At 44.8% G+C, this 27950-nt stretch overlaps 1 protein-coding gene across 2 annotated transcripts; it reads left to right on the top strand.

Annotated features, from left to right (window-relative positions):
- GRN (granulin precursor) lies at positions 1-27933 on the top strand. 2 transcript variants are annotated; one of them, XM_089674549.1, is made up of 16 exons: positions 1-141; positions 8854-8947; positions 9051-9173; positions 12111-12189; positions 12272-12381; positions 13558-13696; positions 15100-15203; positions 15297-15426; positions 17704-17798; positions 17883-18006; positions 18341-18435; positions 18524-18647; positions 19549-19646; positions 19745-19957; positions 24239-24466; positions 27679-27933. In XM_089674549.1, the coding sequence occupies exons 2-16, from the start codon at positions 8855-8857 to the stop codon at positions 27811-27813; spliced, it is 1890 nt and encodes a 629-aa protein (XP_089530675.1). In that variant the 5' UTR covers positions 1-141; position 8854; the 3' UTR covers positions 27814-27933. The 2 variants fall into 2 exon arrangements, with proteins under 2 accessions (XP_089530675.1, XP_089530676.1); XM_089674550.1 differs by lacking the exon at positions 19745-19957 and having other exon boundaries at positions 6-141.
- Positions 27934-27950: the final 17 nt, after the last annotated feature.

The following is a 27950-nucleotide window of genomic DNA, read 5'->3' on the forward strand; positions in this document are numbered from 1 at the left end:
GTCACGTGACGGCCTCCTTGTCTGATTAGAGCGTGACCAGACGGGAACCCGAGCGACCAATCAAAGTCTCCGGTGGGCGGGGACTTAATAATAAATCTGGGTGCGTTCGCTGGGGTGACAGGCAGGCAGGGCGGCTGATAGGTGAGTGTACGGCGCGGCGGTGTAGGTGAGCGCCATTGTACGGCCGGCTGTGTGCGGTACGTTGTTTGTTACAGTGCGGTGTTCACCAATGGTTGCTACAGGTGCTGCTGGTCGTACATGGGCTCCGCTCACACAGGGCTCATCCACACTGCTGGGTATGGAGACTCTGTGCTGGGTGGGTGACCTTGTGTGTCCAACCAGAGCTAGCTGTGCAGGCTGCATACGATCTGGTTGTACGATCTGACTTAGTAGGCCATGCACTATATAACTTGATTTAGAAGGCCATATACCATGCAATCTGGTTGTGTGATCTGCTTTAGCAGACCATACACTATACAATCTGTGTTAGTAGGCCATACAATGTGTAGTCTGATTGTATGATCTGCTTTAGTAGTCCATGTACTATACAACTTGATTTAGTAGGCCATACAGCATGCAGTCTGATTGTATGATCTGCCTTAGTAGGCCGTGTACTATACAACTTGATTCTGTAGGCTGCACAGCACGCAATCTTCTTGTACAATCTGCTTTAATAGGGCATACGCTATACAATGATTTAGTAGGCCATGCAGCATGCAATCTGATTGTATGATCTGCTTTATTAGGCTATACAATTTTCATTAGTAGCCCATGCACTATACAATCTGTTTTAGTAGACCATACACCCAGGATTAGATCTGCCATCGGCTATGTAATATGAGGACACACCTAGGCCACCAACGTTATCCTGACATATCAGGCAGGCCCTTGTTACATAGCTATTCATCGATCTAAAGCTGGCCATACACTATGCAATTTGATTGTACAATTGGAATATGTTGTCCTCCTCTAGATTTCCTAACAGCCATGTACTGTCAGCAATTTGTGCAGTCTGCGTCCAATCAGGGAGGCACTTGGCACTATATTTGGATGATCTAGATAGGATTGTACAGTGTATGGGCAGTGTTCGATCAGCCAGTAACTATGTAGTTCAGGATCCAATTTGAATGGATAGTCTAGAGGTCCTCCTATTAGTAAAGGCAAGTCTAAATTGGATTTGTATTGTGTCTAGTGCGCTTAAAGTGTGCTACACACATTACAATCTGATCTTTTAGATCCGCCGCAATCTGTACAATCTTCTTCTTAGATCTGACAGCCATGTAATGTGAGGGAATTTGGATGTGTATGGCAGATGTTAAGGGGTTAAACCCGATGCCCATCCCTGTGTACACACCTCGAGTCATGTGACTTCTAGTACACGGCCCAGCGATTGTATACAACGGGAGGCAGGGCTGTCTGTATACATGTGCAGACCAGCAACAAGGAAAGTTACTTTCACGTTAACCACGTGTTCTTGGACCCCCAGAGAATGAAATGATGGCTGTTGTCATTTTAGATCACACGATATTTGCCGCGTAGTCTTTACATCCAATTTTTTTTTTTAAAAACACTAATCTTACGTAGAATACCCGAACTTTGTTAAAAATCGTAAAGCTGTGTCACCGAGTAACTGGGTACCAAACATCTCGCTTTAAAACTGTACATGCAATACAATGGCAGCCAACTACCGTACAGTAAAAAAAAAAAAACAATCTCCATAGGCATTGCGTTGAAAGCCTTTGGAGTGACACGGGAGGATTGGTGATGGAATTATTGCTCTCCCACAGATGTTTGCGGTGATACCTTGTGTGTGTCGGGGGTGATTGCCGAGTACATATGCATACGGCACCAATGTTTGCAATTGCACATGAGCACGAGAGGTTGGGAGTAATTCCTTTTTTTTTTTTGTCACTTTTATTTTTTTAAAATTCACTTTATTGCTATCATAAGTGATGAACATGGGCTGTGACAGGTCCTCTTTATGGAGAGATCTGGGGGGGGGGGCCCCAAGTCTCCCCTCTGTAATCACTTTTATATAAAATGGGATCTCCTACTGGAAGGTTTGATACCATGATAGTGTTTGAAGCTCCACCCACGATCCTGATATAAATGCCTAAATACAAGGCCTTATATGTACATAGGTCAGTAGTGAGGAACTTTAGTGAGTCTTGGGACTCCCCAATATCCCCCCTCTTTATGGAGAGATCTGGGGTCTACTGGCCCCCAGGTCTCCCCTCTGTGGGCCCCATGTCTCCATCCAGGCCTTATATGTACATATGCCAGTAGTGAGGTGAACTTTAGTGAGTCTTGGGACTCCCCAACATCCCCCCTCTTTATGAAGAGATCTGGGGTCTACTGGGCCCCAGGTCTGCCCTCTGTGGGCCCCAGGTCTGCCCTCTGTGGGCCCCAGGTCTGCCCTCTGTGGGCCCCAGGTCTGCCCTCTGTGGGCCCCAGGTCTGCCCTCTGTGGGCCCCAGGTCTGCCCTCTGTGGGCCCCAGGTCTGCCCTCTGTGGGCCCCAGGTCTGCCCTCTGTGGGCCCCAGGTCTGCCCTCTGTGGGCCCCAGGTCTGCCCTCTGTGGGCCCCAGGTCTGCCCTCTGTGGGCCCCAGGTCTGCCCTCTGTGGGCCCCAGGTCTCAAGGCCTTATATGTACATAGGCCAGTAGTGAGGTGAACTTTAGGGAGTCTTGGGACTCCTCAACATCCTCCCCTCTTTATGGTGAGATCTGGGGTCTCCCCTCTGTGGGCCCCAGGTCTCAAGGCCTTATATGTACATAGGCCAGTAGTGAGGTGAACTTTAGTGAGTCTTGGGACTCCCCAACATCCCCCCTCTTTATGGAGAGATCTGGGGTCTACTAGGCCCCAGGTCTCCCCTCTGTGGGCCCCATGTCTCCATCCAGGCCTTATATGTACATATGCCAGTAGTGAGGTGAGTCTTGTGACTCCCCAACACCCCCCACCCCCCACCCCAGGCAAGTGACCGTAAAAGGGAAAGATCTGTTAAAATGTTGAAGGCACAATATCACCCCCACCCACCGGATTGTACTGTGGCTACCATGCGGTCTGGTGCTGCAAGATGCACTGCATTTGGGGTGCTGTTGGCAATCGACCCGTTACAGCAGATTGCACGCCCAGTGCAACTTGAACACAGCGGGGGAAACTGCGCACAGAACGGACCCGGTGGGCCCGCTCACACTAGAACACCGTACAGGAAACGGCCCGCACTGCATTCCAATTGCACTGCCCTTGCGATCTGCAGCAGGTGTCAATACAAAATTAATGACACCCCAAATGCAGGTCATTTGGGGTGTCGTTGAGCACAACGATTGGCTGCACCAGCCTGCGTGGATAACAGTACCATGGGATCTGGTTGTAGCACATGCACTACTTTTGGTGTGGTGCGATTTCAGCCGATACAAAATGAATGGGCTGAAACCGCACTGCACAAAACTGCAGAGTTCCTGTGCGATTCACATGCACTTCTATTATGAGAATTTATTTTTTTATATTTTTCACATATTACGTTTATTTTTTTGTGCTGTGGTCTTGGTGTAGTAATACAATTGTGATGGGCCTGAAACTTTTCCATCTATGGCCAGCTTTAGTGGTTTGGACTTTTTCAGCCTGCTGGTTGAATGAGAAACGGTTTAGCCAGCTTGGTCTAGAAATGTGTATGGGGGGAAATCTAAAGAAACTGGAAGAGGCGATGAGGGGGAATTCTGCACTGTGTACAATGTAGATGTGTTGTGTAAACAAGGGATGCTACACTGCAAATGTCTGAAAACAATGCAGGGAAACCAGTGTAGATTCCAGATCTGAGCAGTCAGCACAGCGCTTCTGCCTGCAAAACCAGCGGCCTTTCTTTGAGGGGCATCTAGGAGATTTGTGACAACGCATGGAAGGCCTCGCATGCATTGGACAGAAGGCAACAGGTGCACCATCCAGCCCCACTGCTGCCCTGCAACACTGAGGCTCCATTCACATATAGGCCTTTTAAAATCGCAGACAGAATTGTTGATTCGAAACTTGCTGTTTAAATGGCAAATCGGCATGTTTAGGTGCCATTCACGTCAATAAAAATGCCGAATCACACATGTGTAGGTGCCATTTAAATCAATAAAATGTCATCGCATATTGGCGTGTTAGGTGCCATTCAATAAAATGTCAAATCGTATATTGGCGTGTTTAGGTGTCATTCAATCGTATATTGGCGTGTTTAGGTGTCATTCAATCGTATATTGGCGTGTTTAGGTGTCATTCAATCGTATATTGGCGTGTTTAGGTGTCAAATCGCACATCGTGTTTAGGTGCCATTCACTTCAATAAAATGTCAAGTTGTACTTCAGCATGTTTAGGTGCCATTTAAATCCATAAAATGTCAAATCGCTTAGCAGTGTGTTTAGGTGCCATTTACTTCAATAAAATGTCATCGCATATCCGCATGTTAGGTGCCATTCAATAAAATGTAAAGTCGCACATCAGCATGTTTAGATGCCATTTAAATCAAAATGTCAAATCGCATATGTGTGTTTAGGTGCCATTTACTTCAATAAAATGTCAAATCGCACATCAGCGTGTTTAGGTGCCATTTACATCAATAAAATGTCATATCGCATATGTGTTTAGGTGCCATTTGCTTTGATAAAATGTCATCGCATATCGGTGTGTTAGGTGCCGTTCAATAAAATGTCAAATCGCACATCAGTGTGTTCAGGTGCCATTCATTTTACCTGTGGTGCCAACAAATCACGTTGCAGTTGCACAAACCAATGGGTGTCACCCAGAAGTTCCAGAACTCCTTCTGGCTGACGGGCATCACATGATTGCAACAATCCTTTTTTTTTTTTTTTCTTTTTTTTTCTCTTCCCTCTTGGACTTGTCCTTTAAGGGCTTGTCCATAGATCTGTGTAGGTGGCACAAGGGCGTGTCTACAGGTTTGCTCACCATGTTTCATTGTTGCAATGTGCTGCAGTGCATAGGATAGTGAAGTCTAATAAAGTGTGGTGGTCTGCAAGCATGCGTGCCTAAAGTGGAGCAATCGGCTGTCTGCAACCACAGGTTGTGTACATGGTTCAGATCTGAGCTGGCCGGTGCTTGAGCTGTCTATGGTCAGCCTTACAAGACCAGGGCTCGATTGCACCAGCCAGCAGACTATGCATGCAGGAATGTCCGTTATTTGGGGGGGGGGGGGGGTTTAATTTCTCTTCCTACAACAAACCTTGTATCTCAGTGTAAATGTAAACTCCCTTTGCGGAATGTTGTGGCGTGTTGTTTAGATTAGGGTTTATGAAGGGAAATTCCAAGTACAGATGACATGTGAAAGGGAAGTTACATAGTTAGTCTGGCTAAAAAAAAAGTCCATCCAGTTCAACAATTAAAAAGTTATAATCCTACACCCACAGTTGATGCAAAGGAAGGCAAACCCAGTAAAGCATGATCCACTTTGCTCCTGCTGGGAAAAAATTCCTTCCTGATCCCCCGAGAGGCAATCGGATATTCCCTGGATGAACATATGTTCATCTTTTGCAGTCAAAGGGCCCTGAGATATTAACCTGCAGCTTTGTAAAATGTTGGTTTGTCATAACCCCTCCTGGCTGACAAATTTCCATGTTTTGTTGGGTTTGGCCCCTGTAATGCTGGGATTGGTGGTCCACCAGTTTCCAATCTTGGCAACAAGGTAAGACCTTGAGATTGGCAAGTGGGAGTTTTTCAGCCAGGCTTCTGATAGCTGCCCAAAAGGCTTGGGGGTGTGACAGATTAAAAATAATCCTTGTAAAATATCTCCTGGAACCCTTTGACTGCATAGGTTCTTTTCTGGAATGATCGACAAACATCTTTGTACATGGCCACATCTCTGGGTGTGTTCCATGCTGGAGATCCGGTCTAGCCGTAGGCAATGTACAATCATCGACTTCTGTATCAGGTGGCTACTACAGTAACACATTTCAGGCGTGGTTACCACTTTGCCAAGCTCCATTGTGGATCACGTTGAGATGCAGGAGTGTGTGTACAACCTCTTCCAATCTACCACTGATCTGGAGGCTTTGATTATCTGCTGAAGAACCAGTGGCCCTGGTTTCTGCTCTTAGTGGGGCTTTGTACAAAGCTGCTCTAAACTTCGTTTACCTTGGTCAGCTTTCTAGTGCATCCAGGGGATCCCAGTAGATTTTTAAAGGAAGAAAAAATATTTTCTTTTACTTTTAGGCCAACCTTGGCTGAGGCAATTCTATGGTGGAACATTAAGGAGATCAAGACTAGGCACAACAAGAAGACATGAGACCTTTGAGCTAATGTATTTATGCAAATAGGTTCTACTGGTCATTCATTATACTCCTGTAAACTGTATCCCAGTAATAAACTAGCTGTGCACCCATGATTCGTACAAAGGGTGGAGCAGTATCTATTGTATGACAGGAAGCAGAATTTGCCTACTCTGCTCTTTTGTAGTTTTGCTTCAGAGACTGAACTGTAGTACCTGATCACGTGTCGACGGCTAGAAAAACTGCGGGAGTGTCCGAACAAAGGGGGCAAGTATTGTTTTCAGGAATAACATTGTACAAGTTAATGGCTTTCATAGTAGTTTTAATCTCCGCAGCAATGTTCACTGTCCAAGGTCAACTAACCTTCAAGCCTGCTTAACGAGTGAAATATTTTCAACATTGCACCAGATCTGTGCATTTTTTTTTTGTTTCTTTATAGACTTGAGGATGAGATTTCAAGTATGAGAAGCTGATAAATGTGAGATTATGGCCTTTGATCAGCAGATTGCGGTCTGTGGTTTCTGAACTGGTTGAGCTGAGATGGTGAAAGTGGAAGTAGCTAAAATACAGACACCACTTCTGTGTGTGATCTATGGTATAGCAGATGTTTTGTGAAGGTTGCTGAACCCTAGGCAGTCTTTATATAGACTGATACCTGCCCACTTTGGTCTGTTTGGAATATGGTGGCTGCTACAGCAGATTGTGGTCCTCAAACTGTACTGTAGAACAGGCTTTGGGAGACCTAGTAATTGCATCTAGTGATATTTGCTGCCATAGTGGTTCCTTGTAACCTATGTAGCAAGTCATGTTTGCTTCTGCCAAAGCAAACTGTCTGCTACAGACAGCCAGTATATTTGACTGGTGGAAGTGTGCAGTCGCCAGGTTTGTCGGCAGTCGCCGCACATGGGCATATGGGCATTAAAAATTACCATTGTCACATATGCATTACATGGTCAGCAAAAACTGGAGTTGGATCTGCACATTACATGGTCAGCACAGAATGACCATTTATAATATTATGGTCCAACTGGTCTGGTAAGACCCTTCTGTGCCGTGGTGGTGGATTTTTCCTCTTTGGTGGCACATTGTCTGGCATTAAAGTGGTAAAGCTGCATTGATTACTTTCACCTGTTGAAGACTCTTCTCCAAGAGAGCTCCATTCGACACATTGATCCTTTTATGGACCCTTTGTGGCATTTTATTAAATTATATCACGTATTGCAGCACTTACCTCCTATATGGACACTTTTATGTGGCACTTATTTTAATGTTTAATAATTTGACTCTATAAAGTCATATTAAGTTGCTTAGATTTGATTTTTAGCACTGCTTTTTTGTTTAACTAGTATCAGTTATAGTGGCTGCTTATTTACATTAATTTTATTTCTTGGCATGGATTTATTCTTTGGCTATTATATTGGATACCACAGTAGCCCAACTGCAGGGTTGTCTTGCAGGATGCTAAGAGAACCAGTTTTAGTTTAAGCCTTCAACTTGGCTCAGTCTAGGAGGGTTGACTGGTGACCACAGGTTTGCATGTTGGGAGGGTGACTGGTGACCAGAGGTCACAAGATCTAGATGCATGAGGATAGCCATGTAGTTAAAGATCAAAAACCTTCATTTTGGTGGTTTGAGGTGGTATTCTTGCCTACAGCAAGATCTTACTTAGTCTGCTGTCATCTGGCGTATGCCATCAAACCATTGGCTAGTCTCTTGCCTTCTCTTGCTGAGTTTGTCCATAATGGTTCCTCCATTCTTGTTCTACTTTTGACAAATGTATCAGACACATATTTAAAGCTTTCCAAACATAGTACAAGATCCTTTAGATTTACCAACTATGTACTGCAAAGGCCTGCCCAATTGGATACAGATTATGTGCAGGTGGGTGCTCTTAGGCCTGGTAAATCTAAAGTTTTTAGACTGTAATGCGTATGGTGAGGTTTGTTTATTTCAGATACTTATTAGTACATTCCTATCAGTCAGGTGAGGTTAAAGCAAACTTTTTGTGCAGAGTGAAGATGTGTAAGGGTTTATTGTGGTTACTGGGAAGATTCCCTCAGTTTCTGTTCAAAGGAAATAATCATTTTCTTGTCTGTGAAATGGAAAGCCAACAGAAGTTCTAACCCTTCCCATCTACTCAAAGTCTAATCATTTTGTTGCCATTAAAGACTTCTCCTTTCTTCTCCTGGTGTCCAAACTATAAAGCAGGGATCTCCAAACATTAGCCCTCCAGCTGTTGAACTACATGTCCCATCATGCCTCAGGAAGTCTTGCCTGTGGCTGTCAATCTTTCAATGCCTCATGGAACTTGGTTCTTCAACACCTGCTGGGCCATAGTTTAGAAAACCTGCTATAGACATGTCTGTAACCCTTCACTAGTGAGAGGAAACAGGTTTTCACTGGGGTTAGGATATAAAAACATTTGGCCTTTATGGATTTGGGTAATCTATTGAGGAATAGACCTGTTGTGTCCTCTGGGCCATGAGGTTGTTTTGCTTGCCCACTTGTCCCCAAAGGGGTGACTGTACACAATGATAGGACTGCGTGCAATGTATTGGGGAGTAATTGTGGTACTAAGTGTCTTCTTTCTTTGCAGAATGGCACCTCCTTGGTATCTCCTGCTCTTGGTGGCCTTAGTTGGTTTTCTCCAGTGTCCGCATGGGTCCATGGGTAGTGATTTGCAGAATGAGGTAAGAATAAGTTAGTGTTTTTGTGTTTTTTTGTTTGTTTTTTTTTTTTCCCCTTTCCTCTGATGTATTTCTTCATGAGTCATGTCACTTCATTTTTATTCAGGGTTCAACTCATGCCCTTCCCATGATCACTAACATCTTCTGCACAGAGCAGGCAGGCTGTCCTGAAGAATATTCCTGCGTGAAGACTCCTAGGGCTGGATCGGCCTGCTGCCCACTTCCTCAGGTACTGCACTTGCCCTACACTATGGGACTGGGCACATCACAGGAAGCTATTGAATGTGGTTACCAGAGCTAGATCTACAGGGGAGCCAAAGCATCTGATGTCTAGGGGCCCAACTACAACTGTCATGCTTTCCCAGTAAAGGGGACTAGAGCAGTGGCCAAAGCTTGCACCAGCCTACACCTCCACAATGGAGGATGCACATGTAGGTAGCCATTATCTAATGGGATCATACCAGTTCACAGTGCAAGTGGGCCTGCTTCTTTGTCCCTACAGAAGTCTGTATTTTTGAAGACATAGGTTGGTCAAAGCTGCTACCTTGCCAAGGTCCCCATTCTGTCCTAATCTCTCTGAATTTTAGTTGGTGCCTGAACTGTATTGTCCTGCCACTTTCCATGTAAGCTTCCCTCTTCAACTCCTTAAGGACTACTTTGTATAAGATCATATGCTGTAACATTGCTCTTTGGATTACATAGCTGATTTTTGTTAGAGGACCTGTCATGACCCACTGTACATTTGTAATATTTACCAGTGCTGTCCCCCCTTACAGCTGATCTGTGCTTTCTAGCAGAATTACAGGCCAATGTCCTGTAAAAGGGAAAGCAAATCTCTCCTGCCTCATGCACCTCCCACTGCAGAAAAATCTCCCCATGAAGTTGTCTTTAGAAGTCAACCCTTCAAGTGCTTCTGATGTCCATCTCTGCACTTGCTAGTGCCTCCTGCCAACCTATCACACTACAGGATACAGTAGTGTTTGGCAGTTGAAACCACAGAATGTGGAGGGGGCTCAGGAGTTGAGACTTTAGAACCCCCCCCCTTCACCCTTCCTTATTCCTGTATAGAATCTTTTTATTGGCTTGTTAAGTTTGCCAACCGTCTCTGGAGGATTGCTCTGGCACTTTCAGTTCTGCACAGGAGGCAGAACCATCTTGTATAGTATTTTATACTAGGCTGTTGTCCACTTTGGTGCCTTTTTGAAAAGGAATGAGCATCTTAGTTCATATAAGTGTATAGATGAATACATGTAAAAATGGTCAGCTAGTTTTTTGTTTTTTTGTTGTATAGTTTGTAATTCACAGTAGCAGCCATATTCAAAAATTACATACAGACTACACTCCTTTGCTGTGTACCTGGTAGCAGAAAAGGGGTTGATTTACTAAAACTGCAGAGTACAAAATCTTGTGCATCGCTGACTAGAAACCTGTTTGCTTCCAGGTTTTTGTCAAAGCTTAACTCCTTCCTGACGGTCATATGCGGCCTCTCGGCAAGTGGACCGAGAAGCTGCCTATGTGTACCTTAAGCAGAACTGTGCCAAGACTGTGCTCCTGGCAGTGAACGGCTCCCAAACTCTACTTGCGATTGGGTGCTTTCCAATCATGTGACAGCCAGTCAGTCACATGATCACAAATCCTGCCCCATCTCCCTGCATCTTAAACTCCTTAAAGGGCCTGGAGGTGCTGGCACCAAAGGGTAAGTGAACAAGCTAAAGTTAAAAGCTGGCTTCCATGCACAGCTGCACCAGATTTTGCACTCTCCAATCTTAGTAAATTTGCCTCAATGTCTTGCCTTTCATAGTCTGGTTTGAAGAGGCTCATCGGTATTACCTAATGTTTGGTAATGTTGGCTCGTGTGCAGTGGTTTAACGGGAAATGACTTCTGTGTATGTCCAATTTAAAGAACTGACCTAAATTCTGTATACTTCTAGTTTCTAATGGCAGGGCTGTTCTATGTAGAGGGTAGATAGGCTTCTGTCCCAGTTTCTGAAGCTGGGAGGGTTGCCATTCAAATTTGCTGATCTTCTTTAACCAATGATTTCTGTCCACACCCTACTACAAAGGGTTAGTAAAGTATGTCATGGAGTCCATTGGGGAAGACTAGAATCTTTTCTTAAAGGGACTTTCACATTGCTATGTGTAGTCTTTTTTTTTTTTTTCCTTCCCCCTTCCCCTTTTTAAAAAATCTAGTTTAACCACTAGAGCAGGGGTAGGTGACCTCTGCACTTCAGCTGTTAAATCACATGAGCTATTGCAAGACTGAAATCCACAGGCATGACTGAGGAGCAGTTTGTAGCTGTGGAGTTTGACTGAAATTGCTGAGGTTGCCTCGCCTTGCTGGGAAACAAAATGACAGCATAGGGAGTGCATTGTTGATTCAGACTTTGCACTGTGAGGTACAACCACTGTATAGCTCTTCAGATCAGAAGACAATCTGTCCATACATACATGGAACAAAGGCTTTTAAATGATCAAGGTGACAATTTGCATAAAGCTGACTTTAACATGGGTATTATCAGTATTTAATTAGTTTTTTCTTTTTTTTCTTTTCTTTTCTTTCCCCCACTCTCAGCTAAGCTTTAACATGTGCAGGTCCTCATTTTCAAATACTTTGTGGTTTGACTCTAAAGGCTTGAGATCAACTGGTAACCTCACTCACTGGATTTTTCTAACTTTGTTTTTGGGACAACTTTACGAGTGTAGTATTTCATTTAAAAATAAAATCATGCTTGCCTAGGTGGATGCAGTATCAGTCTGATACTGCATCTGTCCCCCAACAGCTTTAAGGGTGAGAACTCTGCAATCACATCACTGAGTTCACTGCTGCTGTAAGAGTGGTGACTGTCGGTCACTGCTGGTCAGTCTGCCCTGCTCACTGGACCACTGGGTTGTGAAGGGAGCGGCTGGCTCAGTGGTCAGGTGCTGCTCCAGACTCTGGGGTGGATCCCAACTTCCAAGTCGGGATCTTTCCCCAGTTTGGACTGGATGGGTGATGCCAGCTGATGGCGGGCTTCAGCCTGCTTTCAGCAGAAAACTGATCCAGTGCAGAATGAAGTGCACTCCTGTGATCCACAGAAGTACAGCCAAAATGGTGTTGGATGTACTTCTCCTTTTTAATCAAATAGTAAATTCTATTCATATTGATTGTAAGCCTTCATTTCTTCAGGGAACCTCCTGTCAGGATGGACGTCACTGCTGCCCTTCAGGCACTCATTGTTCTGAAGATGGACATTCCTGCTTGCCAGGTAAGGTGTATTTACATGTTTTAATTCTTGTGTTAACATGGCTGGACTGCATCTTCTGGATCAACACTGCTTTGATTTACAGCTAGCAATCAGTCTGCAGTAATCTGTCCTGATGGAGTCTCAGAATGCCCAAGTGGATCCACATGCTGCCAGATGGCTGACCAGAGCTGGGGATGCTGCCCACTGGACCAGGTGAGCTGGAGGCAAAGCACATTTCTGCAGTGGAAGAGCGAATGTTCATTTTACATGGCCCACTCCCTGCAATTCAGTGTACCACATCCTACCTTTTTTGTTTTGCCTTTTTCAATATGCTGATGGGAGGGGGGGGTATGAAAGATGGGTTGTGCTCATGATGGCCCACTTCCCCCATTCCTTGGAGTTGAAATGCTTTGAGGCGCTATAAATTGCTTTCATATACAGAATGAGATTTAGGGTTCATTTTTTTTTTTTTTAAAACTAAGGTCATTTGTGGTAGTTTTTGCTCTGCAGAAGTGTGTAATTCAAAGCAAGTGGAAAAAGTTGCTAGGTACCTACAATATAACATGGCTGTACAGAAACACTAGACTTGTTTGAGCTACTGAGTGTTGTAAACAAGCCCATTTCTGCAAAGGACAGGCTGAAAAGTAGACTAGGGCACCACTTAATCATAAACACTTACTTAGGGTTCAGTCGTATGTATTCCCATAAATGTAACCGATAAAGTATCTTTAAATGGAGCTATTGCTAGTACATTAGTTACTTGATGTAAACCCCTTACAGGACACTTTGAATGGAAGCAGGGGAAGCACTAGGGGCAAGTTGGTACACCTGCGTCGCAGCCTACTTGATAGGAGGAGAGCAATGACTGCTTGCTTCTGCATTCAGGCTAGGGGAGTGAGGGCAGGAAGGTAGATATTTTGCATTGCCTATATAACTGCATTAGAGGGAGGTCACCAAGCTGGCTCTAGTGGCTACTATGTTGACTATATAGTATACTTATTTTATTACAGGTACTTGTATAGCTTCAATTTATGTAGCACTTTTTTTTACACATTGTACATTCACATCAGTCCCTAACCCTCAAGGGGCCTACAATTAAAGGTCCCTAACTCACATTCATACATACACATACTAGGGCCAATTTAGACAGGATCCAATTAACCTACCAGCATGTCTTTGGAGTGTGGGAGGAAAACTGAGTACCCGGAGGAAACCCACGCAAGCACAGGGAGAACATGAAAACTCCAGGCAGGTGGTGCCATGGTTGGGATTTGAGCTATTGACCCTAGTACTGCCAGGTGGAAGTGCTAACAATTTTGCCACTGTATACTGTATCTTTGCTTGCTATTTTTTTTTAATATAAATTAACTGCTGTATTGGTGTTTGTAGGCTACATGCTGCAGTGATCATGCTCACTGCTGCCCACACAACACCCAGTGTGACCTGGTGCATGACACCTGTATCTCTGGGGACAAGGTGGTTCCCATGTTCAAGAAGGTTCCTGCTAGGATGAAGCTGCAGACTTCTGGTGAGTTGAAGATTTGACCTTTTTGTGTTGGTAGCATGCTCTGAGCAATTGTACGTTTGTGACAGAGGCAGCTTTAAAGCACATCTGTTATTAGATTGTCAGTTCCTATGCTTCCAATGTTAATGGTATAGATTCACTAGCTATCCTCTTTCAGTAGGTCTCCAGACTTTCTAAACGGGCCAGTTTACTGTCTGTCAGACTTGGGGGACCAGAATGGCCATACGGAGTAGGAATTGTCCTGAGTTAGTGGGTGTAAACCATGCATCTTTACCATTAGGGAAAGGAATAATATCCCATCATTTGTATCAGTGGGGGAAATAGTGTCCCATTGGTGGAAAAAATAGTGCCCTGTTGTCAGTAATAGGAATTATGTCCTATTGGTGCCAGTGGGCAGAAAAGTGCCCAAGGGCTGCATTCAGCCCCCAGGATGTGGTTTGGAGACCACTGCATTATAGATGCATCTTTAGTTGAGACTTAAAGCTTCACTGGTTGCATGCATCTTCCATGTGAATCTACTTTACCTGGCATTTAACATTGATCTGGTTCATACTGGGTGTACCAGTTTACAAAAAGCAGTAACAATCTGTGGTTCTAACCATTGGACTATCCAGGAAGATTTCTAGTTTTGGGAAGCATGAAACGGCAGCAGCTGGGGAATGCAGAAGGATGAGGGGCACAATCTGGTTCTTGGAGAGCTGGAGAAAAATCTGGGAGCCTATTGCACATCTTTAACAGATGACAATGTGTGGATACTTCATGTTGACATTTAGCTATGACCCCCTCAACTTGTGAGTCCACCAAAAAGTTTAAGTGATAAAGGCCTTGCAGAGCTTTGGTTTTGTATGGAGTGAGATGGGTCTGGCTCTACTGCTGTGTCCCAGATGGCGATATCCTCCTCACACGGGGTTGCTGGACACCTGTCACCAGAACTAGAAGAAATCTCTGGACATAGCGGCAATACCAAAGTCAAGGGTTTAACACCTTAACTGCTCTCTGTCCTGCAGACAATTGAAGGGAAAGCCTCCCTTAAAGGGAAAATAGTCCTGACCACTTAGAACACATCCCAATCTGTCAAAGCTAGGTTTGGCTGGAACGATTTTAAGCCACATGGTTGTCTTAGATCCTCCATCCAAGCTGCTACTGTGGCCATTACAGGGCAACACCATTGTCCTGATGGGGTTTCTCATTTTGTCACAAAAGGGAGAAGATTCACTCATTTTGTATCAGGAGTGAGACTTGTAGCTTGTCAGCAGTTAGAAGATGAAGAATGCAAAGTAAGCTGTTCGCATGGCCTACCAAATGCCCCGTAGACTCAAAACAATTGTCCTAAACAATTGTTTGCTGGGTGACTCTGCCTTGCTTATATAAGTTCACTGTAAAACAATTTTTTATTTTTACTACAGTGAAGGTCGTTCGGACGGCGTGCAAAGATGGTTCCTCTTGTCCTGATGGCAGTACATGCTGTGAGCTGGGAAAACATTCATTTGGATGCTGCCCATTAATAGCTGTAAGTACCTGCCCCCGCTGATCTAGACTGGTAAATGATGCAGAGCTAAGAACCTCAGATATGCATCTCTGATACTATGGTCATTTCTTGTAGGCCATCTGCTGTGGAGACCACATTCACTGCTGTCCATCAGGGACCACCTGTGACATCGCTCATAAGAAGTGCGTTTCCGCAAACTTTGAGACCCCAATGGTTACAAAGATCCCAGCTCTTCGGGAGGAAGGTAGCCATGGCCTGTTGGCCTCTATTCACTACTTTCTAAATGTTAGGGAAGTCTTTGGCATTTTAAATGCATCTAGCATAAGTGAATCTGTATGCATATCTGGTTTTTGCCATCCTTTACACAGGAAAATTAGCCTTGTATGGGTGAAGTCGCTGTACAAATCCAGCCTCACTAAATTTCAGTGCTATACCCTGGGAACCAGACAAGCAGAGTGACTTAGTGATTCTAAAGGCGTTTTTAAAAAAAAAAAAAGCTATACTTACCTGCTATGCAGTGGCTTTGCAGAGCAGCCCAGATCTTCCTCTTCTCGGGTCCTCCTGTTGGGTGCACCCATAGCAAACTGCTTGCTATGGTGGCACCTGCATCTGTGCCCTTTAACACATGGAGCTTCAGCCCAGCCCCCTCTTCTCATTGGCTCACTGGCTCTGACAGCAGTGGGAGCCGATGGCTCCTGCTTCTCTCGGCTAATGAGAAGGGGTCCCGGGATAGCCAAGACTCCAGTGCACATGGCCAGATCAAGAGGGGTGCTTGGGTGGTGAGTATTAGGGGGGCTGGAGGGGATGCTGCGCTTTTTTTTTTTTTTTTTTTTTTTTTTTTTTTTTTTTTAACCTTCATGCATAGAATGCTTGAAGGTAAAAACCTTGAGCCTTTACAACCAATTTAATCAGTGTTGCTGTCCTTGCATTGTCCTGTCAGACTGGAAGATCAGTGGTCCCAATACTGCTGCAGTATATTAGAGGCTACAGTTTACATCTGCTGCCATATTCACATGCGCTTTGCAAATTTGCCACCCCTTCCCCTTCTCTTCTGCCTTCAGGTACTTTAGTTTGTGGTTTCCTGAGTCCACGCAGTTTTAAGCCTGCACATATTTAGTATTTGCTCAAAGCAACATCGTTAGATTTTAAAAAAATTTGTTCTGTGTGCACTAAAAGTATTTTACTGAATGTATAAACTTGGCTCAAACCACCGTCACCAGTGTATTCTACAAGGTATCTGTTGGGGGTTTGGGGTAACATTCAGTCCTAAAATGTGCATTTTAATATAGCAAAAATGAAAATGGCAGGGGAATAATGCAGCCTGATGGGGTAACAATGGCAGCTACTGTACGAGGATGACATTTTTCTGCTTGGTAAGCCATTGACCTCAGTAATGTATCCTGTGCAGCATCTGAACAGTCACTGATATGCAAGGTATGTATATGGACGAAGGATGACTAGGAACAAGGGAGGTGAGGCATGACAGCTTGGCGTTTACCTTCATAAGTCAGTATCTGCATCTCCAAAATTCTGAGAAGCAGCAGAGCATAGATGGGGGACTATCATGTAGTGCTTGATACAGCGGAACATGGCAAGCATTCTGGCTGGTGTCCATGGATTACAAGACTATGCCGTACGAATTTTAAGTGTAGCTAGTTTAGTCTGGTTTTCCAGCTTAACATATTAAATACAAACTACTAAAGTACACATCCTATTGGATAGTGCAGAAGGATTCGGACCACTGTCAAGATTGAGGTCTGTTCATGCTGAGGCAAGTGAGCTGTCCTTGTGAGATGGAGGCAGTGATGGTAAATCAATGTTAGGAAAACAAACTCTTGCGCTCTGACCCAACACGGGTAGGTTGATGGAGTCAGGACTTGGAAGTTTCTACCACCAGTGCATATGGGGTTGTGCAGCTCCAAACAAGGCTGGGGAAGCCCGACCAATACTGTGGAGCGCAAACGGAGCGCACCAACCTTGTGAATTACCTCGGTAAGCCAAAAATGTATTACAGGATACTCAAACACTGAAGTATATCATGCATGTCCAAGGGACGAAGGATAAAAGCAGCCTGCGCGAGTCCCATCAGGAGTGGACACTCAGGGAACAGCTTGCGTGTTTCGTAGGAGGAACCTTCATCAAAGCTTTGATGAAGAAGGTTCGTCCTTCGAAATGTGTCAGCTGTTCTCTGAGTGTCCACTCCTCTGATGGGACTCACGCAGGCTGCTTTTATCCCTGGTAAATCAATGTTGCCAGAACAAACTGGACATCTTCCAATGGGGACATCTTTCCAGCAAGGGGGGATTCTGGACCGCAAATAACCTGGCTGGTTATTAACATTCCATGTTCTATCCAAAATGGTCTCTGCTCTTTGCAAATATTAAGATGGGACCATGCAGTTGTAGGTTCTGAGGTCTGGGCTATCAGTGATAGAAGTACTTATCACAGCTCATGGCCTATGCATATCTCTGCATTCTTAGATGGTAAATAATTGCTAAATAAACTTGTTCTAATCTCTTAGCCACAGTGAAATGTGATGATACAACCACCTGCCCTGGCTCAAGTACTTGCTGCCGTTTGGCCTCTGGAGAATGGGGATGCTGTCCACTTGAGCAGGTTTGTGAGTAGAGTAAAAAAGCTGAACAGTGCTGGAGATGTTGAAAACTTGCCTTCAGATTTCAACTCCTATGTTCTTTGTAGGCTGTGTGCTGCCCTGATAAGATTCATTGCTGTCCCAATGGATATACATGTTCAGGAGGCAGCTGTGAGCAAGGCCAGAACTCCATCCCTTGGATGAAGAAGTTACCAGCTCTGAAGCAACAGGGTAAGCACATAAAGGGGTACCATTGCCCTGTTGTAAGTGCCTGATGCTGGAGCTTGGACAGGCTACCCATCGCATTGTAAATGGAGATGGGTGGGGGGTGTTGGGAACACGATGACCTTCCAAATGGACATGGATGGCAAATAACCTGGCTGGTGCTACGTGCTCTGGTCAAAATGTATCTTTGCTAGAAATAAGGTGGAACAATGCAGTTAGAAGTTCTGATTCTGCAGTTTGGACTCCTGTGCTAAAAGCACTTAAGCACAGCTCATGGCCTAGACATATCTCTGCAGTCTTGGTAGTGGTGATTGCTAAATAACTATTGTGATCTTTTTAGCCACAGTAAAATGTGACGAAACCGCTACCTGCCCTGGCACAACTACCTGCTGCCGTTTGTCCTCCGGAGAATGGGGATGCTGTCAATTTGAAAAGGTATGAGTAGACAAAAAAGCTGAACAAGACTGGAGATAGAAATGTACTTGGCTGTATTACTCAGCTACTGTTTCTCCACTCTTTGTAGGCTGTGTGCTGCTCTGACCAGGTCCACTGCTGTCCCAATGGATATACATGCTTGGTAGATAGCTGTCAACAAGGCCAGAACTCCACCTCTTGGTTAAAGAAGATACCAGCTCTGAAGGAAAGAAGTAAGCCCAAAGGGATGCCATCCCCTGTTTAGGTTCCTGATGCTGTAGCTTGGATAGGAAGGGGTGATCTAGTAGGGAGATGAAGGAGCAGTAAATGTCTAGGCGGTTGCCCTGATGGTATCCATCCATTTTAGAATATGGACTGGTTTGTCATCAGCCATAGGGTAGCTAGTGGTGTAAGTTGCCCTTTGGAAAAGGAAGCATTCATATAGGCACTGCCCACTCTCGGGTGGGATGATCAAACCAGTTTTCCTATAGGCACCCCTCACTGCCCACTCTCAGGGGTGGGATGATCAAACCAGGTTTCTTATAGGCACCCCTCACTGCCCACTCTCAGAAAGGGGCGGGATGATCAAACCAGGGTTCGTATAGGCACCCATCACTGTCCACTCTCAGAAAGGGGTGGGATGATCAAACCAGGGTTCGTATAGGCACTGCCCACTCTCAGAAAGGGGTGGGATGATCAAACCAGGTTTCTTAAAGTGGAACTTGACCCATAACCACTTGATAACAAATGTTTAGCAATAAATATTCCACAATTAAGCTTCAAAAATTGGCATGCTATAAACTGCCTCCAGCATTGCTCTTTCTTGCTTGAGGATGCCATTTTCTGAAGCCCAGAGCCCCTGAGCAGCAGTAAATCTTTGGGCTGTCAGCAGATCCACCTCTACATACATGGCAGTGTGTGTGAGCATGTGCAGAGCAGGAAGAGTGTATACTGGGTTTTAGATGTAGGCACTTAAAAAGGGACCAGCCTGAAGTGATCTAGCAAGACTAGCTTCTGACTAAAGTTCCACTTTAAATCTATTGCTTGCTCCTCGCCAAGTATTGACGCCTCTACAGTGTATTTGCTAATACAAAATTTTCTTCCTAGGCCTAATCTTTCAACCTAATTTAACAGGTGCTGACATTCCTTGTGATCCAACCACATCCTGCCCTGACAAGACTACCTGCTGCCGCCTTCCTACTGGAGATTGGGGTTGCTGCCCTATTGAAAAGGTATAACCTTGTGTACCTGCAACCCCCACCCCCTATGCAGGATCTCTGCTTTTCTGCGTCTCTTCCTTCTCTGTAATTCAGTTCTCTCCTGCACATAGGCCATCTGCTGCTCTGATCAGTCCCACTGCTGCCCCAGTGGTTGGAGGTGTGGTGAGCAGGCTACCTGTTCTGTAGGTCCACTTTCTTTTCCATGGCCCAGCAAGACTCTTTCCAGTGCACAGGTCAAGTGTGACAAGTCTCACAGCTGTCCTCAGGGTACCACATGCTGCCATACAGAGGGTGGAGGTTGGGCCTGCTGCCCCCTGGAAGAGGTGAGACACTTCCTTGATGTCATTGGTTTCATACTGTAGGGTAGTGCAGAATCTAGTCTCTTTGGCTAGCAATGAATGCTAAGACGGGTTGCTCTACTAGTAGTAATCAAGCTGAACTCCAGATGGGTATTTGACAGAAAATATGTAACAAAACCTAAAACAAATTGGCGCTGGAGAGAAGGAAGAACCAATTTTTTGGAATTCCAAAATTGTAAGGGAGTAGTCTGTATTATGCAGTCTTTCAATGAGTATAGTGTAATCCACAACATCAGGAGGCAGTACCCTTAGAGTAAAGCTGGACTCTGTGCGGAGAAGAGAGGGGCGCCAAACTAAGTGGAGTATTAAAAGGTTATTTTATTGAGCATGGTAACTGAGGTAACTCACTAGATTACAATAGAGAAAAGGCATGTATCTCAGGATGGACGTTGTCCTTCAGAGGTCCCAGAGGCTGGTGGAAAGGGTGGAATATCTAGGAGCCAGGGCTGCTACGAGGGCCTGGTCTCCTGGTTCCACGCTGGTTGCGTCGAGCGGCTGTGATGGAAACCAGGCTGGAACGCAAATGGCGGCCGGGCGGATGTGACGTCACCACATGAGTGTAACGCCGCAAGAGGGGGCAGTAACTCGTTTCGAAGAATCGGCTTCTTCATCAGACCATCAGTCTATGGCTGCTCTTTCAGGTCGTTCAGCAGACTGGGATGTAGTAACTGGGTTTGTTGTGTGAACTGGGTTTGTTGGGTAGGACTGATCTCAGGAACTGGTTCACAAAAATCCAAATTTAGCAGCTTGCCTAGAGTTCAGCTTTAACTAGCATTGTTACAGCTGTCCTGGTTCTGTTCTAGAATGGCTTCTGTAAACCTTTTTTGCTGGGTTTAATATTACAAGCCCTCAAAGGAGTGGGTAGAGATGCAATAGGACTCTACACAAGCCTTAGATTATGGGAGTATAATTGGGTACCAGATAGAGGACCAGTAAGATCACTTGGGTTGGCCATTTTAAACAGCATGTTTTGGGTCATTTTTTGTATGACTAGACTACATGAATATGCATCAGAGTAGAGAAACTCCCATTGCAACATACAGGAGAACATGGTTCTGCACGATTATCTCCTTCAGGCTTTACTCTTTTGACTTTTTCTTCTATGCTTCTATTAGCCTCAGCACTTTTTTTTTTTTTTTTTTTTTTTTTGGTGGTGGGTTTTTCCTGAGCCCCTGGTGCTTAACCACTTGACCTCCGGAAGGTTTTACCCCTTCAGGGCAATCTTTGCTATTTTTGCACTGTGCTGCTGTAACTGGCAATTGCTCAGTCATGCAATGCTGTACCCAAATGAAATTTTTATCTTTTGGTGGTATGGTCAGCACTGGGTTTATTTGCCATATAAACAATATTAGAACATCCAATAGAATCAAATTTATTCTGCTACATTTTTTAACCCAAGTCTAGTCTGAATTCTAGGGTCCACAATCTCGGTACTAGTGCCCCACATGACCCTTTACAAAAGTAGACAGTTTGAGGTATTAAAAGGCATGGCAAGTGTGTGGGTTTTTCGGGGAAAAATTATGAAATTAAAATTTTCACTTGCTGTCCCAGCACAGTACAGTGTCATTATCACTGGTGTGGCAGTGACCAGGAATACTGACTGGTGACAGCCTGTGGTTTTTTTTTTTTTATTTTTTTTTTTCCCCTTTCTGTCGCTGTTCAATGGCACAGTACTGGGAAGAGGTGTAATTGGGGATTTTTCTTTTTTTTTTTTTTTACTGTGATTGCTTATGAGTGATCACTCTTATAAGCAAGATTGTCGTGAATGACTTTCCATTCATGACCATATGCTTACTGTTATGCTGTGATTAGCCCACCGCTATCACATGGTACACGGTGCTGTGATTAGAGTAAGTACCATGTGATGGCTGTGGGCCAATGGAAGAATCACTATAGTAAGCACAGCTGTTATGGATAAGTTGGTGACAATGTGATCACATGATGCCCCAGCCACTCAGTGGCTGGGTACCAAGAACTGAAATCCTCCTGTATCTGGTGGACACTGCAGTCACTGGAGCAGTGCATTGTGTGCCCTAGGGGTGTGCCAGTGGGCATATGCTAGACCACATATATTTGTTGCTGAGCCTGGGGAAGCTGCCTGCCCACAGGAAAAGTACTGTAAGTGGCTGAAGATGAGACAAATCTTGGCCTTTTATCATAAAGGGGTCAGATTGTTTTTTTTGCCAAGTGCTTTAATTTCTTGTGGTCTGAAGACACTATAGGGTTTAAAGAAACAAATTTGGGAGACTTCACCTATATAGATCTAGTTAAAATGGAACTTCATACTAAGATTTTGAACACTTATGCTGCTAGCCTTAGTAAATAGGAAAGTATATTGCATTTACATTTCAGTGAATTCCTGGTTTCCAGGCCCAGGCAAATGTCATAAATCTCAGTGTTCTCAGTTATGCACACCCTTCTGCCTGCCACACCCTTCTGCCAGCTAAGGGCAGATGGATTCCAGGAAGTAATTGCTACATGAATCACCTGTCCTTACTCCAGATGGCTATAGCCAGAAATGCTAGGGGTATTTTTCAAAGTGTCCCCAGCAAAATAAAACATGGAGACATGGATGGGGGGAGAGTCTTGAATATTGAAAATGAATTGAAGGGAGTTTTTTTTAGTTTGTAATCAGATGCGGTGTAGTTTAGCTTTAGCCAAATACCTTTCTGCTGACTGGTAACAAGGAAAAATATATAGGTTGATGCTCCCTGCAGGGGTTGGTTTAAAACCTGACAGGTTCTAACCCTCAAATTGGCACCATCTATTTTATGGCTTTGATGGAACTGGTGTATCTTGAAGTGCATGAAATGGCTGCTTGGACTAAAGTGTCCAGATCTGAGAACGGATTTGCTATTTCAGTGACCATGGTACTGTTGTCTGATGCTGGCCTATGCTACCTTAGTGAGATGCAAATAGTTTTGTAGCATAGCCGAATCCACAATGGGTTCTCTTTTAAAGGGAAACAAATAATGCTTGTTCTGGCTATGGAAGAGGATGGAGACTAAGGGCACACATTACAAGGAAACCATTCACTTTTTTTTTTAAATTTGCCCCTCAGGACAGACTACATTGACCCAGGTCGTCATATGAATATTGCTCACTGAGCCGCTATGCCCAATTTCTACTCTTCAAATTTAAAGAGAAAAAAAAACTTTCATTCTCTAACTTGTCCTACAGTCAGTAATAGAAATCTGTGCAACTGCTTCTGGTCTATAGCAAGCAATTTTATTTTTTTTTTTCCCCAGTCCTGGGTAGCTTGTGCTACAGTGATGGCACATAGAATACGCTTTGTGTGCTGTGGCAGGAGGCCCCATGAACCTAGATATGTCACTGTATTTTAAAACAAAGGGCAACTACAAAGCAGGTGATGGTGACTGATTGATATATAGATCTATATAGATATTTTTTTTTTTCTGATCCTGCAGTTGTCTTCCAATTGTGTAGAGCAGTGGTTCTCAACCTGTGGGTCGTGACCCCTTTGGGGGTCGAACAACCCTTTCACAGGGGTTGCCCAAGACCATTGGAAAACACATTTCTGCTGTGTAGAGAGCGGCTGCTGTGTAGAGAGCGGCTGCTGTGTAGAGAGCGGCTGCTGTGTAGAGAGCGGCTGCTGTGTAGAGAGCGGCTGCTGTGTAGAGAGCGGCTGCTGTGTAGAGAGCGGCTGCTGTGTAGAGAGCGGCTGCTGTGTAGAGAGCGGCTGCTGTGTAGAGAGCGGCTGCTGTGTAGAGAGCGGCTGCTGTGTAGAGAGCGGCTGCTGTGTAGAGAGCGGCTGCTGTGTAGAGAGCGGCTGCTGTGTAGAGAGCGGCTGCTGTGTAGAGAGCGGCTGCTGTGTAGAGAGCGGCTGCCTCATGAATTATAATTACTGGGTAAATAATTTTATGGTTGGGGGTCACCACAACATGAGGAACTGTATTAAAGGGTCACGGCATTAGGAAGCTTGAGAACCACTGGTGTAGAGGAACATCCATTGAGTTCTGAAAATGCCACTTGCCTGGCTTTACTATTTGCCTAGATGCATGTGCAGAAAAGGAAAATCTAAATTCTTTTTTTTTTTGGTCAGGGACTTGGTTTTAAAGCCAGGCACGGCTGCCTTTTTAGGAGCTCAGTAATGGGGTGCCCAGGTTTGCCATGATTTTCTTTAAAAAGCTTAAGTTGGTGGCTTATTTTTAATCTGCTATGCAAATTGCTGCTGGTGGAGTGATTTTTTTTTTTACTTTTTTTTTTTTTCCCATCCATTCCCAGGCTGTGTGCTGCTCAGACCACTTGCACTGCTGCCCTAGTGGGTACACTTGCGATGTGACGGCTGGAACCTGCAACAAACCACTTGATGAGCCAGTTACCCCAGCTGAGCCAGTTACTCCAGTGACTCCTCTGGACTATGTCTGGTGTAATGCCACACAAGCATGTTATGATGGGCAGACTTGCTGCGTAGGGCCTGGTAGTGTCTGGACATGCTGCCCCTTTCCACAGGTGAGTTCTTGGCTGAACAGGGTAAATAATAAAAGGTGGTTTGGTGACATCTGGCTGTGCTGCCCCTATACCCAGGGTGAGCACTTGACTGTGACCAGGGTGTACAGTGCTCTTAACATCCAGTAGGTTTACATTCATTGTATGACCAGATGGTATTCCTGGGTCACACTGACCTTCATCTCAATACAAGGCCTTCAAGCCACATGTCAGGCCAGAACACCTTAAGGTAGGTTTTAATGCAGGTGGTCTTAGATTTGCCTTCGCAGGAAGTGAGATCTCTTTAATGGTGCTACTTAACATAGTCCTTACAGAGGTTCTAAAAATGTGACGCTCAAGATGTGGTCTGTATCCACTAGTGCACCAAAATGAAAATTCTGGTGCCAAAAATTCAGGGTGCACATGGCTGAAAACCAAAATGGGACAGTTTTAAGAAAAAAGAAAACAAAAAACAAAGCCTTGTTCACATGAAGCCGGGATCCAGAAGTGACATACTGACATCACTCTAGTCCTCCAAGGGCATAGAGATGAGTGTAGGCCATCTTTCCTTCACTGATCTCAATGCCCAGCCGCTTGGATCATTGTAATGGGTTTTAGGTTAGCCTGAGAATGGGGGCGCTTTTTTTTTTTTCCCCTTCTTGCAAGGATACAAATACAGGGGTTAGACAGAATGGGAACCCTACATGATTTGCAGGTGTTAAAGTGTTTGGGATTTGAAAGCGGAAGTGATGTAACATGGTTTTGCTTCCATTGTGATGAGATGCCTAACAGATGGAAAGCCTCATTTTCATTCACTGTGTGCTGCTATGACGCTCACTAAGCTCTGACATGACTCCATATTCATAGAGGGCAAATTGTTGGAGCCTGTTTGGTGCCTCTGAATTTGCAAATCTGCTGTTGCAAGGAACCATATCAAAGATTATGACAGCCTATACAGTGTCTGGGAAAGTGGTCAGATAAGCATGGTTGACATGATCAACTGGCAAAGGTCATTGTGCAGGATTGTGACCCAGAATAAGAAAACTGCTGTAAAAGTGACTGCTGAGCTCAATGTTGGTCCTCACAAGACTGAGATTGAGCTCTGCAGTCTGTTGCAGAAACTTTCTTATGGGTCACAATGCTGTGCAAATGACCTCCTTTTTTTTTTTTTTTTTTTTTTTTTCTTCAGTCAACCTTTTTTTGATACAGTACACAGCAGATTGCCATCTTCCAAGGCACCAGCCAAGCAGGCACCATTTCCCCTCAGTAAGCTGACACAACAGTTACTAGCTGCGCACGCAGTGAATGATAAATGTGAGTCCTGCCTGTTAGCTAGGTGTTAGTGGAATCAATGTTACATTTCCACTTTTAAATGCCAGACATGTCAATTTCACACCTGAAAATCATGTCGTGTGGGGTTTTGTGTGTTTTTTTTTGTTTTTTTTTGTTTTTTTTTGTTTTTTCCTACATTTTAGTAGATGGGGAACTTGTTAGTTGCTGTCTGAGCCTCCCTGTCTTGGTGACAACTGTCCCCTTCTGTCTCCAATGGGCTCAGACATAAACTGCTTTAAGTGGGATGAATGTCTGTTCCCTGCTTTTAGGCAGCATCAGAAAGTAATTCAGCCCCATCCAAGCTGTCAAATACCTGCTGTGGCCAGGAAAAAGGAAACTGTTCACATGGGCTGCCAGGAGTGTGGAGCTTGTCCTTTAACAGTGCAGTTGACCAACTAGCAGGGACCTCTGCTTTCTTTTTTTTTTTTTTTTTTTTTCTTCTTTCTCTTCCTGGCCATGGTGTGGCTGGTAGTGATTAGTCCTTGGCCATGGTGTGGCTGGTAGTGATTAGTTCTTCTTGGCCGTGGTGTGGCTGGTAGTGATTAGTCTTTCCTGGCCGTGGTGTGGCTGGTAGTGATTAGTCTTTCCTGGCCATGGTGTGGCTGGTAGTGATTAGTCCTTCTTGGCCATGGTGTGGCTGGTAGTGCTTAGTCCTTCTTGGCCATGGTGTGGCTGGTAATGATTAGTCCTTCCTGGCCATGGTGTGGCTGGTAGTGATTAGTCCTTCCTGGCCGTGGTGTGGCTGGTAATGATTAGTCCTTCCTGGCCGTGGTGTGGCTGGTAGTGCTTAGTCCTTCTTGGCCGTGGTGTGGCTGGTAATGATTAGTCCTTCCTGGCCGTGGTGTGGCTGGTAATGATTAGTCCTTCCTGGCCATGGTGTGGCTGGTAATGATTAGTCCTTCCTGGCCATGGTGTGGCTGGTAATGATTAGTCCTTCCTGGCCATGGTGTGGCTGGTAATGATTAGTCCTTCCTGGCCATGGTGTGGCTGGTAGTGATTAGTTCATCTGTCCTGAATGATTCACAATATATCCAAGCCTCTTCCGTTCTGAATTTCAGAACATACCCCTGCATTTGGAGTGACGTGTAACGGTCACCTTGGTCAAATCCTCATGACATTAAGTCTCTGCAAAAGTTTGTCGGTAGGATGGGAGGTGTGGAGCTGTGAGATGTGCAGCTAGAGCATCAAGCTCTAGCAAGCCTAGCAATGCATGGAGATGGAAGCTTAACACCCAAACACATGCAATGTAGTGAGGAATGCAAAGACGTACATTTGCGAAACGAGCTACAAAGGAATGGCCAATGTAAGAGGGCAAATTCTCACGTGTCCTTGGATGGTAAGGAAAAGGGACGTTCTTTCAAGGACAGGCCAACTGATGTAGATTACCTTTCACCTCTTGAAAACCAACTGGAACAATCCTTGAACAGGAGTGGAGGCCTTTGACACGTGTCCAAAACTTAAGGCAGTTGTAACATCTCTGCCCTGGTAATTTGACAACATACACCTTCAGCTATTGGGGATCCACAACAAGGTAGTACCACAAGGGGTCCGTTCAGACACTGATTTAAAACTAAAGTAGCTTGGATAAGCTGCAAAAGCTTTGATTACAGAACATGTCCAGCTGAATCTGACTAACCACTATTAAGCACTTTCTATCAAGCGACTGTTTGCTCTGCAGGTTCACTGGTTGGTGTTACTGACCTGGAACATGGAAACAAGCTCCCTACCTCTAATGACATATTGATACAGTGAAGATGGATGGTTGCCTTATCTGCTTGGGAACAAGAAAGGGGTTGGGAATGGCAGAACGGGCATTTCTCATGGCTGGTTCTTAACACTTGAGGCTTTCTGGTACAGTGATCTCACTAAGTTGGCTAGACTGACCTCTTGCTTTTTCTTGGCAGGGTGTGTGCTGCCCGGACAGAATCCACTGTTGTCCTTACGGCCATGTTTGTCTGAACTACGGGGCTCAGTGCAGCCGATCTGGGAGTCCACTATGGGACTTGGGATGGTTAAAGAAGAAGCAACCCACTCTGTAAGCACCACCATGGACTTGCACTGATTTCTCCCCAACCCCCCTTTACAGCTGTTGCCAACATTTTACCAATCACAAGGTGGAATTCAAAATCACTGGAATAAAATTTTTATATTAAAACCTATACCTGCGTTGTGACTT

The sequence above is a fragment of the Staurois parvus genome, unplaced genomic scaffold (genome assembly GCF_062004578.1).
Source record: "Staurois parvus isolate SC_StPar_1 unplaced genomic scaffold, SC_StPar_1.0 ptg000151l, whole genome shotgun sequence".
Taxonomy (NCBI): domain Eukaryota; kingdom Metazoa; phylum Chordata; class Amphibia; order Anura; family Ranidae; genus Staurois; species Staurois parvus.